General features: G+C 37.3%; 3 protein-coding genes across 4 annotated transcripts; 1 reads left to right on the forward strand and 2 right to left on the reverse strand.

Annotated features, from left to right (window-relative positions):
* The first annotated feature begins 1656 nt into the window (after positions 1–1656).
* Positions 1657–6098, forward strand: LOC113357819 (F-box/kelch-repeat protein At3g06240-like). 2 transcript variants are annotated; one of them, XM_026601302.1, is made up of 6 exons: positions 1657–3542; positions 3639–3740; positions 3894–3989; positions 4704–4861; positions 5300–5412; positions 5678–6098. In XM_026601302.1, the coding sequence occupies exons 1-4, from the start codon at positions 3243–3245 to the stop codon at positions 4794–4796; spliced, it is 591 nt and encodes a 196-aa protein (XP_026457087.1). In that variant the 5' UTR covers positions 1657–3242; the 3' UTR covers positions 4797–4861; positions 5300–5412; positions 5678–6098. The 2 variants fall into 2 exon arrangements, with proteins under 2 accessions (XP_026457087.1, XP_026457086.1); XM_026601301.1 differs by lacking the exons at positions 3894–3989; positions 4704–4861; positions 5300–5412; positions 5678–6098.
* A 723-nt stretch (positions 6099–6821) lies between these two features.
* On the reverse strand, positions 6822–8552 carry LOC113357820 (CBL-interacting serine/threonine-protein kinase 14-like). The gene has a single exon (XM_026601303.1). The coding sequence runs from the start codon at positions 8381–8383 to the stop codon at positions 7037–7039; it is 1347 nt and encodes a 448-aa protein (XP_026457088.1). The 5' UTR covers positions 8384–8552; the 3' UTR covers positions 6822–7036.
* Positions 8553–11123: 2571 nt separating this feature from the next.
* Positions 11124–11906, reverse strand: LOC113360224 (uncharacterized mitochondrial protein AtMg00310-like). The gene has a single exon (XM_026603756.1). It carries the CDS (start codon positions 11904–11906, stop codon positions 11124–11126), a length of 783 nt encoding a protein of 260 aa, XP_026459541.1.
* Positions 11907–13692: the final 1786 nt, after the last annotated feature.

Consider the following 13692-nt stretch of genomic DNA (forward strand, 5'->3'; position numbering starts at 1 on the left):
AGAAGCCTCACCATGATACCCTTTTTTCCCTTCCCTATAATACGGGAACTTAGTTTCCGTATGAATAGTGTTATACGGCTACTGAGTTTCCGTATAAGTCAACTCGCTGACTTGACCAATACAGCTATTGAGTTTCCGTTTTATAGTTATAAGTTATCAGTAACACGCTCGGGAGCTAACTTATTAAGGTCCATAGACATTATTTCTTTATCTTGATCTAAATGCATTTTTTGTTGATGCATTTGATAAGTCTGTTGTTGGAGCTTTTGCAAATTGAGTTGTTCTTCCATTTGATAACTCGGTTGTTGAGTAAACGCCCAATTTTTTTGGTATCGGGATTCATATTCCACTCTTATTTCTTCCTTCCTTGATCGTGTTTCCTTAAGACACTCCAAAATATTTGCACTCTGTTGATAGATCTTATCTTCTTCCATCTTAACCGAAGATGTTCCCTTATCACCTACTCTAAATATACCTTGCTCGCGATCCTTCTTCTGTCTAGCTTGCATTTTGGCTTTTTTTGTTCCTATTGGACGGGCAATATACTTGTAATGCCAACGAGTCTCTCTGTTAGCCAGAACTTCTGGACCATCTATTAGAGCACTGCTCGTTCGAACTCGCATTCGTTGATATCTCAAGCATGTTTGTCAATGTTAGTGATCGAAACTATAAGTCTTGATTTCTAGTTTACTTATAGCTAACTCTTGGGCCTAGGATAGAAAGTGTAGTTGAGCTCAAGACTCCATGGCGATCCACATACAAAGACGAAGAACTACTCAAGGAACTGGTGGAACTTCATCGACTAAAAGGTATATGGATACTTGAACTTATCAATCACTCAAAAGTCTATCTACTCTATCTCCTATCTTGAGACAAAAGTCTTTTTGCTATATAGACATTGATTATACACATTTCCTATTTCGAGACGAGTTTATCTCGCTTATCTTTTTCTCGAAATATGTGTTGGTAAGCTTTCACTTTGGCCAAGTTCATCTTTACTAGTGATGAATTCATAGTAATATTACTTGAAAATTGCTTTGACGAAAAATAGTGTGTGAACAACAACTATATAACGTCCTCTAAGAATGTTTCAATGATTGAAATAAGAGTTTAGATTACATAACCATGGAAGGGTATAAACATTGTGTGGTGACACATATGTGTGTAAGTCCTTATTCCTTGAACCAAAATTTGCTGCTCAGGAAAACCGGAACTAGAGTCCGCGTACTTTCGGAAGTTCTCATCCCGAGAATTTCTGCTGGAGTTTTTGAACTGAAAACAAACTTATTACGGGTACTTAAGTTCGCGTACCAAGTCCGCGTACTTAAGTTGGTTATTTTCTAGAATCGATTATTCGTGAACTTAAACTTATATAAACTAAGGAATGCAAGTTTGTAAACCGTGGCTATAAAGTTCATGAATCGATTCGAGTGAATCAAATCGTTTTTGTTTCGATTGTGTCTTGTATACTTCTATATGATCTAAGCAATTGAACAACTCCCTAGCTAGTTCATTTGAGTCATTTGAACTAGTTATTGTAAAGAAGAATATGGTTGATATGAAAGTGCTCATATGGCTAACCATTTGGTTAACTACCGTTAAACCAACTAGATGTACATGAGGATCGCTTCGCTGCAAATCGGGGGTTTAAGGTTTTCAGTTCTGCTCAAGACCGATTTGCTGAAGAGTTGACAATCTTTAAGCATTGATTTACTTGTTTCTATCGGCTGGTTTGAAATCGATTTAGGTGTATGATTTTAACATTTGGGGATTTAGGGTTTCAGTTCTGCTTAAGATTCACCCGTCAAAGAGTTAACCAATTTATTAGAGGTTTTGCTAAAGGGAACTCATCATTTCAGTTTGGAATTTTCTGGGGTTTTCGATTCAAGACTTCAAAATATGTGAGTTGAGGGTTTAAGAATTGAAGATCAGACCAGCCGTTTCTTCACTCAAATAATAGGTACTTCGTTTTTCCATCTTTCAATTCTGGGTTTTACTGTTCATCATCAAAAGGGATTTAAGGATATCGTTGCTAATTGATTAAGCTTTTTAGGGCTTCTTATACCAAATTTAATTTTGGGTGTTTCTTGATTTGAATGCTTAATTGGTTACAACTGGAGATAATTTTCAAGGCTTGATTTGATTTTTCTGATGTGGAAAATGCTTTTTGGTTTTTTCTTCTTTATCTCTGGGTATATCTTGTTGAGCCAATTGAAATTGGAGAATATAAGAGGTTTTGGGAATTGTTGGGAGAGTTTTCTAGCAGCAAATAAGTGGTGTCCTTATAATAATCTCCAGACTGTTTAAGGATAAACAAGATGCCACTCAGCAAAATTCCAAGTTAATCATCTCAAGGTTACCAGTAAAATCTGTATTAGCATGCAAATGTGTGTCTAGGAGTTGGTTAAAAGTAATTTCTTGCCTAATTTCTGATCCGGATTTTGTGCAAATGCATCTTGATTTTCACAGAGAAAGCTCTACTCGTCTCATGTTTGGACGTCGTATTTATGATGAAGACAGGACCTATACTCAAATACACTCAATTGGTTATGACTCATTAGCATCATTATTACTGCCTAAAATTGAAGCTGAGAATGATAATAGTAGTGATGATGTTGAAATGGATTATTCGGATTCGTCATCAACATTGAATGGGACTTATGGTTATTCTAGTCAGATGGATTATCCATTTAAAGATTCAGGTCTTACTGTCGATTTTTTTGGTTCTTGTAATGGTATTCTCTGCTTATGGTTTCATGACTACGAATGGGGTGATGATCAGGAGCAATTCTTTTGTCTTTGGAACCCAGCTACCAACGAGTACAAGAGAATATCTGAAGCACCCAAAAGATACAATTACCGGGACATCACACTACATGCTTTTGTTTATGATCCCACAGCTGCTGATTACAAGTTTATAATTGCTGTATCCTCTGAAGATGACACAAATGAAATGAGATCTTTAGTTCACGCCTATTCGTTAGCATCAGATTCATGGAAAAGCTTTCTAACACCTTATGATTTCTATTATTTGTCCCAAAAATCTGGGGTACTTTTTAATGGAGATCTTCATTGGCTCGGCTTGTTAACCCATTCCATAGTCTCTTTGGATATTAGGAACGAAGAATTCAATGAAATTCAACTACCATTAGGATGTGGACAGCTTTATCTTGTGGGGGGTATTAGAAGAGCGCCTGTGTGTACTCGTTGCAGATGAAAATGATGATATTCACATATGGGCAATGCAAGTTTATGGAGATCCAAAATCATGGACTAAACGATATACCGTTACCCATGAGATAATGACTAGTAGAATTTTTTGTCATGGCTCTTATTTGAGTTCTATGTGGTCCTTTAAAAATGGTGTTATTCTGTTTGAGGAGATTAATTGCCTATGTCTGTATGACCCAGAGCATGGGAGAGCTATTGAATGTAAGGTGAACTATGGGTCGGTAGAGAATTATTCAGAAAGTTTAGTGTCATTAAACTCTGGTACCTATGTCGGAGGAAGAACGGCAAATAGTTCTTACACGGAGCTCGAGGTATTAAATTACAGTATGCATTGTCTCTTGTGTCTCTGTTATTATTATTAATTACCAATGTAATTAACTTATAGTGTGTATATTTGTGATTTTTAGATTCTTAGGTATAAGAACTCAGTTCTTGAAGAACGTATTACTGAACTTGAAGAACGTAATGCTGAAGTACAAACAAAGCTTCACGAGTCTCAAGTAGCTCAGGTTTGTGTCATCTTTTACTTGTGTGAGTTTCTACAAATCGAATTAACAAGAAAAGAAATGTTGGCATCCATTCTTTTTATAGCTTGTTGGTTCCATTTTGTGGTAAAAGAAATTTTGGGTTTTCTTCATTGCTATGGGATTTTGATTCTGCAGAAAGAAGCAGAGGAGAGTAAGAAAGACGATTTAGGAGAAATTGCCATGACTAAGAAAAACGGTCGAAAGAGGAAGGAGGAACATCAGTATAATACCGTAAGTTTGTCTAATTCCCAATTATGTATTCTTTTTCAAATGGCTGTTGTTGGTGTTGGGACATAAATATTTTGCAAGGAAAATACTATTCTGCATATGAGTCCGGTAATTATCAAGCATTTCCGTGGTATATATACCCTTTCTAATTCTTGCTTTAGAGAAGTATTTGCTTCCCAATTCCAATTCGCTTTTTAAGTATTTTCTTCCAGTTTTGAGTTCATAGGCAACTTGACCCCAGCAGGCTCAGCAGTTTATAGGTAAGTATGATTACATTAGTCAGCTTTACAATCTGCAAACTCTCAATCTTCACCGATACCTAAATATTCATAACATTCTCGAAGGAACTTGTTGTTTGAAAAATCTGCGTCATCTTTATCTCTCTTTTTCAGATGTTGAAATGTTACCTGATTATATTGGCAGGCTTACCAATTTCGCTGTCTTTAGATATCTGTCATTATCGTCTTATGTTTGTCTTACCCGCATATATTGGGTCTCTTCAAAATCTAGCGTCCCTTCATTTTCTACATACCTCTATCATAAATAGTTTTGTAGAATTGACAAAATTAAAGTCACTTGAATTTGGAAGTACCTGTTTAAATAATTGCCTGAATCTTTATCTGTAAATTAGAGTTTGTGAACACGAAGAAAATCACCTTGGACTTTAATCTGGAAAAAATTAGTAAAGGCTAAAATTTTGTAAATAATTGTTTATAGAGGAGGGCCTCGAAAGCGTTTGCAGTCATGGTATCAAGTTCGGGAGAAAGCACAATTTTCGATGATGAGTGTTACTGTGCAGCAGAGAGCTGAGAAAGGGCAACCTAAACTTGTTCTGTTGCAGACCGGTGGTACTCTGGAGCCTTACCAAATTGAAGGTATAAATTTGTTATTTCCAGACAATCTTTATGTTTTATTTACTGGTATTATATATCAATATTTATCCGATATTTATCATTGTCTCTTCACTCTGTTGCTGTATTGCTTGTTAAGATGAATCATCATGTACTCTAGTAGTTTGTATCCGGAGATCTGTCTTCGTAAATACATTAGTTATCTTGTCTACAAACGGTCTTTCTCGATTTGTAGATTCTTTTTTGTATTCTGTAAAGATGCTTATTCTAAAAAATTGGCTACTTCTTGTGATGTGTTTGGAAGGATATGTGCTTTAGTCAGTTGATGCTTACAAACTAGTAGTAGGACAATAGGACTTTCTCTTATGTATGATTCTTGGTTACATCGAATGCTGAAGGTTGTTCCAATTAGAGTTCCAAGTAATAACCCTGTTTTTTCTGTTTGTTTTTGTTATCTTGTAGTTGTAGAGGGATCTAAGACTCACTCCACATCCAAGGACACTTATCAATCAATGACCGTAAAGACGCTGCGCGACCTTCTAAAAGAAAGAGGTTTGATGGTGAAAGGAAAGAAGGTAACAATCCAAAACCTGGCACTTGTTGTTTTAACTTCTCCCAGTCAGAATCGGTTCAAAATGGATACCCAACTAAAAGTTAGTGAAGAAAACATAGCAATCAACTTATGCATCTGATCCATTTACTTTAGTATTTAGGCATCCTCTAAAATTTGATTACAGTGTGTAAGGAGGGTGGTAGCAATCAAAGATCACCGAACATTCAAGAGAACCCAACGATCTTTATGAATATGATTCATTGAATGCTACCTTGAAACTTTTGCAGGATGAGCTGATTGCACGTCTCAGGGGCACTTGAGAACCTTCCAGGAAATGCTTTTTAGGATATAGCACCTTGGGCGAGAAAGTTAATTCAAGATCAAGTGACGCTTGACAGAAAATGGAGGTGCGTCATATGTTTGCATTCTTTTCTACCGAATGAAAAAATTAGTCCTGTAAGTTAGCAAGTGCAGTCACTACTTTGGCTACTTGGATAGGTCGAGATTTATCAAGCTTTTTGTGACTTATTCTCGTTGCCTATAAAACGCCAATGTCTCTTTTTTCTTAAAGCAGAAGCTTAGAATCATCACCATAATGTACCTGAACTTCAATGTCTAAATTGCTTCATGCTGTATTTCTCCTTACATGTGATGTCAGGGAAACATATGTTCTGCTAAATTCGACAGGCTAAGCTTTTTTTAGTTTCAGTAGTGGATCATACTACCTAATCTGTCAGGTTTTACCTTTTCATCATCTCCTTGCATTTCTGTTTCCATTAAGGTTTTATCATTCTCATTTTCTTGGCCTATCATATGATGCTCAGAAGAATTCAAAACCCGTCTTTCTGCTCATTTTATGACTCCTAAAACTATCCGTTAAACAACTATTTCCCAAACTTGTCTTCTGAACTCTCTTTATTCCGCACCTTTATACTTCTATATCTTGTTTGGGTCCTTTTAGAAGATAACTTCTTTTTCGCTTTTCTCATACTCCGTCCGTGTGTAAATAATAGGCTGGTTTGCATGTAAAATTGCACACTAAACCAGCCTACTTTTTAGAAACAGAGGGTCCATGTCTAAATACTCCAAATAATTTGTATGTAAATTTGCACACTAAACCAGCCTACCATTTAGAAACAGAGGGAGTAGTAAAATCCTAACTTCGTCGTTGATTACAAAGACAGCTTGATTTGATCTATGATCTAGACAGCTTGCATAGGCCTTAAACCTACCCGACTAAATAGATTAAGCTGAAAGGATATTATGCGACTAATTACACTACCAAACTTTATTTTCTAATCTTGTTTCCATATATTATTGATCTTAATTTTTCTTTTTTACAAGTCATCTGACTGTAATTTAATTATCTTTTCATATATTATTGAATTAATTTTTCTATATTAGGAAATGAGATATCTGATTTGAGTAGAGTTGAGAATAAGAAGAAAGTGTAGTATATAAACCGTGTTTCCACATGACCCGCCAAATTTATTCATTTCGTCAGTCTCATGAATTCATCCTAATGCCATGCCAAAATATATGCAATGGAAGAAAAAAAGTGCATTTTAAAATGCAAAAGTTTTGGACGGGCCAGCCCTACTTCCTAGCACTTTTAGAGCAAAAGTTGCCCCACCTTTTGACTAAACTCAGACAGTCGGGCCAGCCCTACTTCCCAGCACATCTGACATTGTCCTAGACAGTGGTCTGGTTTCTACTGCTCCGGGGTGGTAAACCAGTGTACTAAGGTGCGGCTGAAATCTCTTCTTCCAGACTCCTTCATACGACTGTATTTCCACCACGGCCAAACTTTCCGTCAACTGATACATTTCAATGACGACAAGCAACTTCCCGTTTGGCCCTTCCAACGTTATGTTCCAATCTTTTCTCGTCATCGTTAGATTTCCTTTGGCTGCTACGTCACTGACCATTTTTGTAAAGTTCACCGGTGTCTCGGCAGTAATAAACCGATGACTTTCCGCCGCCGGCAATTTGTCGAAATCCTTAAACAATCCTGATAAGTCTATCCCCCGAGAGAATGAGATAATATCAAATGCATTCAAGAACTTTGGACTGCCGTTGTTTCCACAGTGACCAATTCCTTTGGTTAAAAAGTTGTTTTCAGGTTCATGAAATTTGATCTCATTATTATAACCTTCTGAAAACCAAGGGTCTTGGATGATTTCATCGACAGTGATCCTAGTCATCGGATTGGTATCGAGAAGCCGTGAAATAAGATGCTGTAAACCCGGTGATGTCCATTTAGGTACACGAAACTCACCTCTATATATTTTCCTGTACAACCCGGACAAATTCCAGCAATTAAAAGGAAGATAACCAGAATTCAGCACAAACAATATGACACCACATGACCATATATCAATCTTTGCCCCACTATAACCTTTTCTCGCTAATATCTCCGGAGCCACATATGCCGGTGTTCCACATGATGTATACAACAGCCCGTTCCTTTGTTCCTGGGACGTGACCGCACTAAGACCAAAATCAGACACCTTCAAGTCACCATTTTCATCCAGCAATAAATTTTCTGGTTTAAGATCACGGTGAAAAACACCATGAGAATGGCAATAACCAACAGCTGATATCAATTGTTGGAAATACCGTCGACTTAAATCTTCGCTAAATCTACATTTGGCTATCTCGGAAAAAAGCTCACCACCTTTGACAAACTCCATTACGAAATAAATCTTGGCTTTTGTTGCCAACACTTCGAATAATTTGACGATATATGGATGATGCAGTTGTCGCATAATCGATATTTCTCTCTTGATGTTCGGCATGAATCCACTCTTCATGATTTTCTGTTTGCTGATTGCTTTTATTGCTACATTTTGCCCCGTTTGTATGTTCCTTGCGTGATATACTTTAGCAAATGCACCGCAACCGAGTAGTCGACCAATCTGGTACTTTTCGAACAAAATTTGTTCGGTTATTGGTGAAATATCACAAGGTGATGATTCTGTTTCTTCTTCCATCGCTGGTGGATGAAAGAAGAGTTCTAGTTTATGTCTGTTTACTCTTTAGAGGTTTTGAAAATGGCTAGATAGTGGTTGGAGTCTTGGAGATGGGTAGTGTTCACAGATAATGGTATGAGACTTTTATAATAATGGAGATGATAAGTAAGAATAAGGGGCACTTGCTGTGGCAAAGTGTATTTTAAGTCATCGAGATATATTTTTCTACTTTAGCCGTAATGCTCTCTGACTGTTAAGTAATCGACAGTTGAAACGCTTCTGACCACGCAATTTGGGGTGAAGATTAACAAGGTGTGGGAATACCTTAATTAAGTCCAGAAATGCAAAGAAGTTCTGTAATTCTCAATGCTTCAGTCATCCACATACTACGTGATTGGTGATAATGAACTCTGAACCAAATATCTTACGGGAAAGGATTTGTTCTTGTGGATATTATATAAGATGGGAGCATGACTGCAAATGTAGACAGCTGAAACAGTTTCCATCACACGTATAAATAAAAATATTATACGTGTATAGAAATACTGTATCAGTCAGTCAAAATATCTGGTTTAATATTATTAATTAGGAAAGTTTTGAAAAATGACAACTACAATCCTTGCCCATTGATAACACAATAAGGCGTTGAAGATACGAGAACCTGACCAACAGCATATGTGAAGTGGTTGAGGCATGCATAAACAGATATCCAAAAGTGAAGTTTAGATGCAGCAATATCAAGTGTTGCAGCGCAACCTATATTTTGATACTCGGCGGAATCATCTCATCTTGAAGCATGATGTCCAAGGAGTCATGATTGAAAGTAGGAAGGACAACCAAACAAAAAAATGTCTTGGTGAGCAAATAATGAATAGAAATGCAAATTTAGGATTTTTCGTGCATATATATATACATTCTAGAAGTCAGTTTTGCAAGTGGGAGCATCTGCCTCACTCTCTCGTATCTGATTCAGCCCATGCACGCTATCTGATTCTGCTGCAGTACTACGATCTTCGGAGAATTTCTTTATCTCGCCCAACACTGGTGCAAGTATGTACGGGTTCCAGGCGGGTACAACCATCACCACTGATATTTTCCCATTGAGCTATGGATATTGTAAATTGCATGATATTTTCTGAAACTGCTATTTACTAGAAGGGATACTGATTCAAAGACGAAGGTCAGTGGACCTAGTGACGTTTATGTAAATTAACTTTTTTGTCTAAACATTAATGGGTTATGACTTGTTATTGAGAACCACAACAAAAGGCACGTAAGCTATACGATGGTCTAGAAAATCCTTGATATTTTTTTGTTCTTACTCTTCAAGTGCATCTTCTTCACCCATAATTAAAATTTAAAACTTTATATATATAATGGGATCAAAATGCATCACATGAATAAAAAAATGAGATGCGCATTCATTTAACAATGTAGACGGGCGTGGAATCGGACCTTATAGACCAAGAAAAAGATTTTCTTGGTCATGCTTAGGTTGTTCTTGTGGATATTATAAGAGAGGAGTATGACTCCAAATGTCGACGGCTAGAACATTCTTGGTCACACACGTGTACTGAAATATTGCATTGTATAATGTAATTAAACTTCTCTCAGTTTAATATGCTTCAAAAATCTACTCCCTCCGTCCGCCATGCAAAGGAAGAGTTTTCAATTTCTAGTGTTCCACTAAATAGGCGGAATTTTCATTTTAAGGTGACTTTTTTCATTTATATTTTTATTTATTAGGGTTTTATTATATATAGATTATCATAAATTTGTTAATGTTTCTTATCCTGGAAACGAGATAAAGGATAAAAAAAAATAATGGATATTTAAAAAAATCAAACGTTGTTAAAACTCGATACATACAAATCAAGATGATGGACTCCACTTCACCTCAAGACTAGCATAGGAGTATTTACCAGCCGGTTTTTACAATATTTAGTGCCTACACTTTTCTCGATGCATTAAGCTTTTTTGCGATGAAAAAAGAAGTTGACAACATTGATGCTTTAATTTGCGCCATTCATTGCTCTTTATCCACAAAACCTACCCCTCCTACCAATTTTTTATTTTTTATTTCTTTATCAATACAATAAAAAAACTTATAAATTAAGAAAGTACGTTACAAGGAGGAGGAGAGAACAGAAAAGAGATAAAAAGTTAGAAAAGAAAAAAAGACCAAAACATTTATGCTCTAGTCGACTAGAAAGAACACTAGTAAGTTCAATATGTTCAAGGTCTTGCTAGCCAAGAACCTAAACCACCAGAACTGCTCCAAAATCGAGGAAGACCTCCATTAAGAAAGTACAATCAACACTGCCTATTAACTACAAGATCCCAGTTGTAGTGTAGATTCTGAAAAGTAATACCTCTAAAAGATATGGTAGTAGAGGTCCAATATAGTAATAGAGCTTTAATCCTCCTAATCAAGTTTTCTTGTGAGTATTCCGAATCTTGGAAAATGCACTTATTCCTCTGTTTCCACACTCCCCAAACGAAAGCAAAGGGTAGTAATTCCCAAAGAGTTTTGTCGTTCTCAGTGAGCCCGTGAGCCTGTTGCTCGATAAACAAGTTTGTAGCGTTTTCACAAATAACCCAATCCTTGTGAAATTCCTTCATGAAGTACATCCAAACAACATACATTTCAGGGCAGTGACTGAAGAGATGATCAATGGTTTCTTCATTCGACTTGCAAAATATACACCTATTTGCTAACTCCCACCCCTTCTTATGTAGATTATCTTGAGTTAAATTAGCCTTATGATGAATTAGCCAAACAAAGAAACAGACCTTGGTTGGTACTAATGGTTTCCATATTTTGTGCATAAGGGAAAATGATACCTGAGTTCTTCGCCAGACCTTGGTAGCATGACTTCACTGAAAAGACTCCACTAGTCTCCCATCTCCAACTTCTGATATCTTCCACATCACTTAAGATAACCCCCTCTAATAGAGAAGATAGAGTTGTTGCCTCGTGGATCTCCGTATCAGTGAATCTTCTTTTAAAATCCAAGTCCCAACTAGTACCCCCTTCTATGTTGCTTGTAGCTAGTTCGCTTACCCAACTCCCTTGCTTTCTAGTAACTTCATAAAGATTTGGGAACTTGTCCTTGAGAACCTCCCCACCCAGCCATTTATCCAACCAGAATCGAGTTCTTCTCCCATTTCCAACCTTGTGCATTATTCCCAATCTGAATTTATCCATTCTGTTGCAAATCCCTCTCCATAACCCCGTGCCATATGGTCGCTTAGTTTGCTTAGCATCCCACCCATTATTATCACACCCATAATTATCCTCAACAAATCTTCTCCACAATGCCTCCGGTTCATTTGAGAATCTCCATAGCCACTTGCACGGTAATGCATCATTCATCACTGATATAACTTTTATCCCCAACCCCCCCTCTTGTTTGCTATGACATACTTTGTGCCATGCCACCAGTGCAGTTCTATTTCTACCATCTTTCGTTCCCCAAAGAAAAGTTCTCATTGCTCTTTCGATCTTCTTTGCTACGGGAGGAGGAATTGTGAAGGCAGACATCAAGTAGACTGCATGTGCACATAAAACACTCTTAATAAGTACCAATCTACCACCATACAAGAGATACCTTATTTTTCAGCCTTCTAATCTTTTCTCCACAATCTCCACTACCATGTCCCAAATCTTCTTGCACCTATATTGAGCCCCTGCTGGCATTCCCAAATACTTGAAAGGCAAATCTTCGAGTGTACAACCGAGAACATCTTCCACAAACTCGTCATGTTTAGTATCTCCAATACTAATTGCTGTACTTTTCGTCAGATTTATACTTAGTCCCGACACCAACTCAAAACAGGTTAAAATTTCCCTAATAGTATGTAAACTTTGATACTTATCTGCGCTAAAGAGTAAAGTGTCGTCAGCAAAAAGCAATTGCGAAACAACAGGTCCATCCAGAGTGACCTTAAATCCAGATAAACAACCATTTTCTTCAGCTGTAGCGATCATCCGACAGAACCCTTCCATGACCATGGTGAATAAGAATGGAGACAAGGGGTCCCCTTGCCTAAGTCCCCTAGAGCTCCTAAAATTAACACCTGGAACCCCATTAACCAAGACAGAAAAGTGTGGATGAGATATGCAAGAACGAATCCAATTCCTCCAGGTAAAACCAAACCCCATCCTCTCCATTACCTTAAGTAGATAATTCTAGTTCACCTTATCATACGCTTTCTCCACATCAAACTTCATCACCCATCCAACTTCATTTTGTTTCATCCTTGTATCCATACATTCATTAGCGAGTAATATGCAGTCAATAATCTGTCTCCCAGCTACGAATGCACTTTGGGTGTCTGATATCAGACTAGGAAGTACTTGTTTTAGTCTCATCGCCGACGTCTTAGCAATGATTTTATATGATGTATTAATCAGGCTAAGAAGCCTAAAATCCTTAACCACCTCAACTGTTTCCTTTTTTGGTATTAGTGTAACAAAGGTGTTGTTTATTCTCCAATCCAATGACCCAGTTAACTCGAAATCCTTCACTACCTTCATAAAATCCTCCCCCAAAATCTTCCAATATCTAGTGAACACCTCTATTGGATACCCATCAGGTCCCGGAGCCTTATCATGCTCCATTTCCTTAATAATTCCCAGAATTTCTTCCTCGGTAATTGGTCTTTCTAATCTGGCATTTTCGTCCGGAGAGATTGATGAGAAGCGAACATCCTCCATAAATGGTCTCTGAGAACTATTTTCCTTGTACAACCCAGTATAATAATCATCAATGTGGCCCTTAATTACAGTATTATCATCATGTAATACCCCATCAATTACCAAACAACTAATGAAGTTTCGCATTCTCCTCTGGTTCGCACACCTGTGAAAATACCCAGTATTGTTATCGCCCTCGTCCACCCACTTGTCTTTCGCCTTACTTTTCAGCCTCAAAGCCTCTAGTCTAGCCCATTTTTTAAAGTCGTTTTTAAGGTTGATTCTGTCCAATCTATCCTCCAATGTCGCTTCACGAGCTTCATCCTTATGATCAATAATATGAATGTTGGCCAAAATGTCATCCATCACTCTCTTAGTACTGCCAAAATGTGCCCAGTTCCATTTCTTTAAATCTACCTTGAGCAATTGCAATTTCTTCCAGAAGATGTACCCCAGATTTCCAGAAACTTCGTACCCTTCCCACCACCCCTTGATCAAATCATAAAGTGAGTTTTCTTCCATCCACATGATCTCAAACTTGAAAGATAAGTGACTAACAGTAATCCCATGAGTATTAAGTATCAATGGGTAGTGATCAGAAGTGGGTCTAGGTCTTGCTCTTTGTGTGGTG

Source organism: Papaver somniferum, chromosome 3 (genome assembly GCF_003573695.1).
Source record: "Papaver somniferum cultivar HN1 chromosome 3, ASM357369v1, whole genome shotgun sequence".
Taxonomy (NCBI): Eukaryota; Viridiplantae; Streptophyta; class Magnoliopsida; order Ranunculales; family Papaveraceae; genus Papaver; species Papaver somniferum.

Coding starts and splice junctions, on each gene's coding strand:
- LOC113357819 (XM_026601301.1), top strand. CDS start 2,450: ATGCATCTTGATTTTCACAGAGAAAGCTCTACTCGTCTCATGTTTGGA.
- LOC113357820 (XM_026601303.1), bottom strand. CDS start 8,383: ATGGAAGAAGAAACAGAATCATCACCTTGTGATATTTCACCAATAACC.
- LOC113360224 (XM_026603756.1), bottom strand. CDS start 11,906: ATGTCTGCCTTCACAATTCCTCCTCCCGTAGCAAAGAAGATCGAAAGA.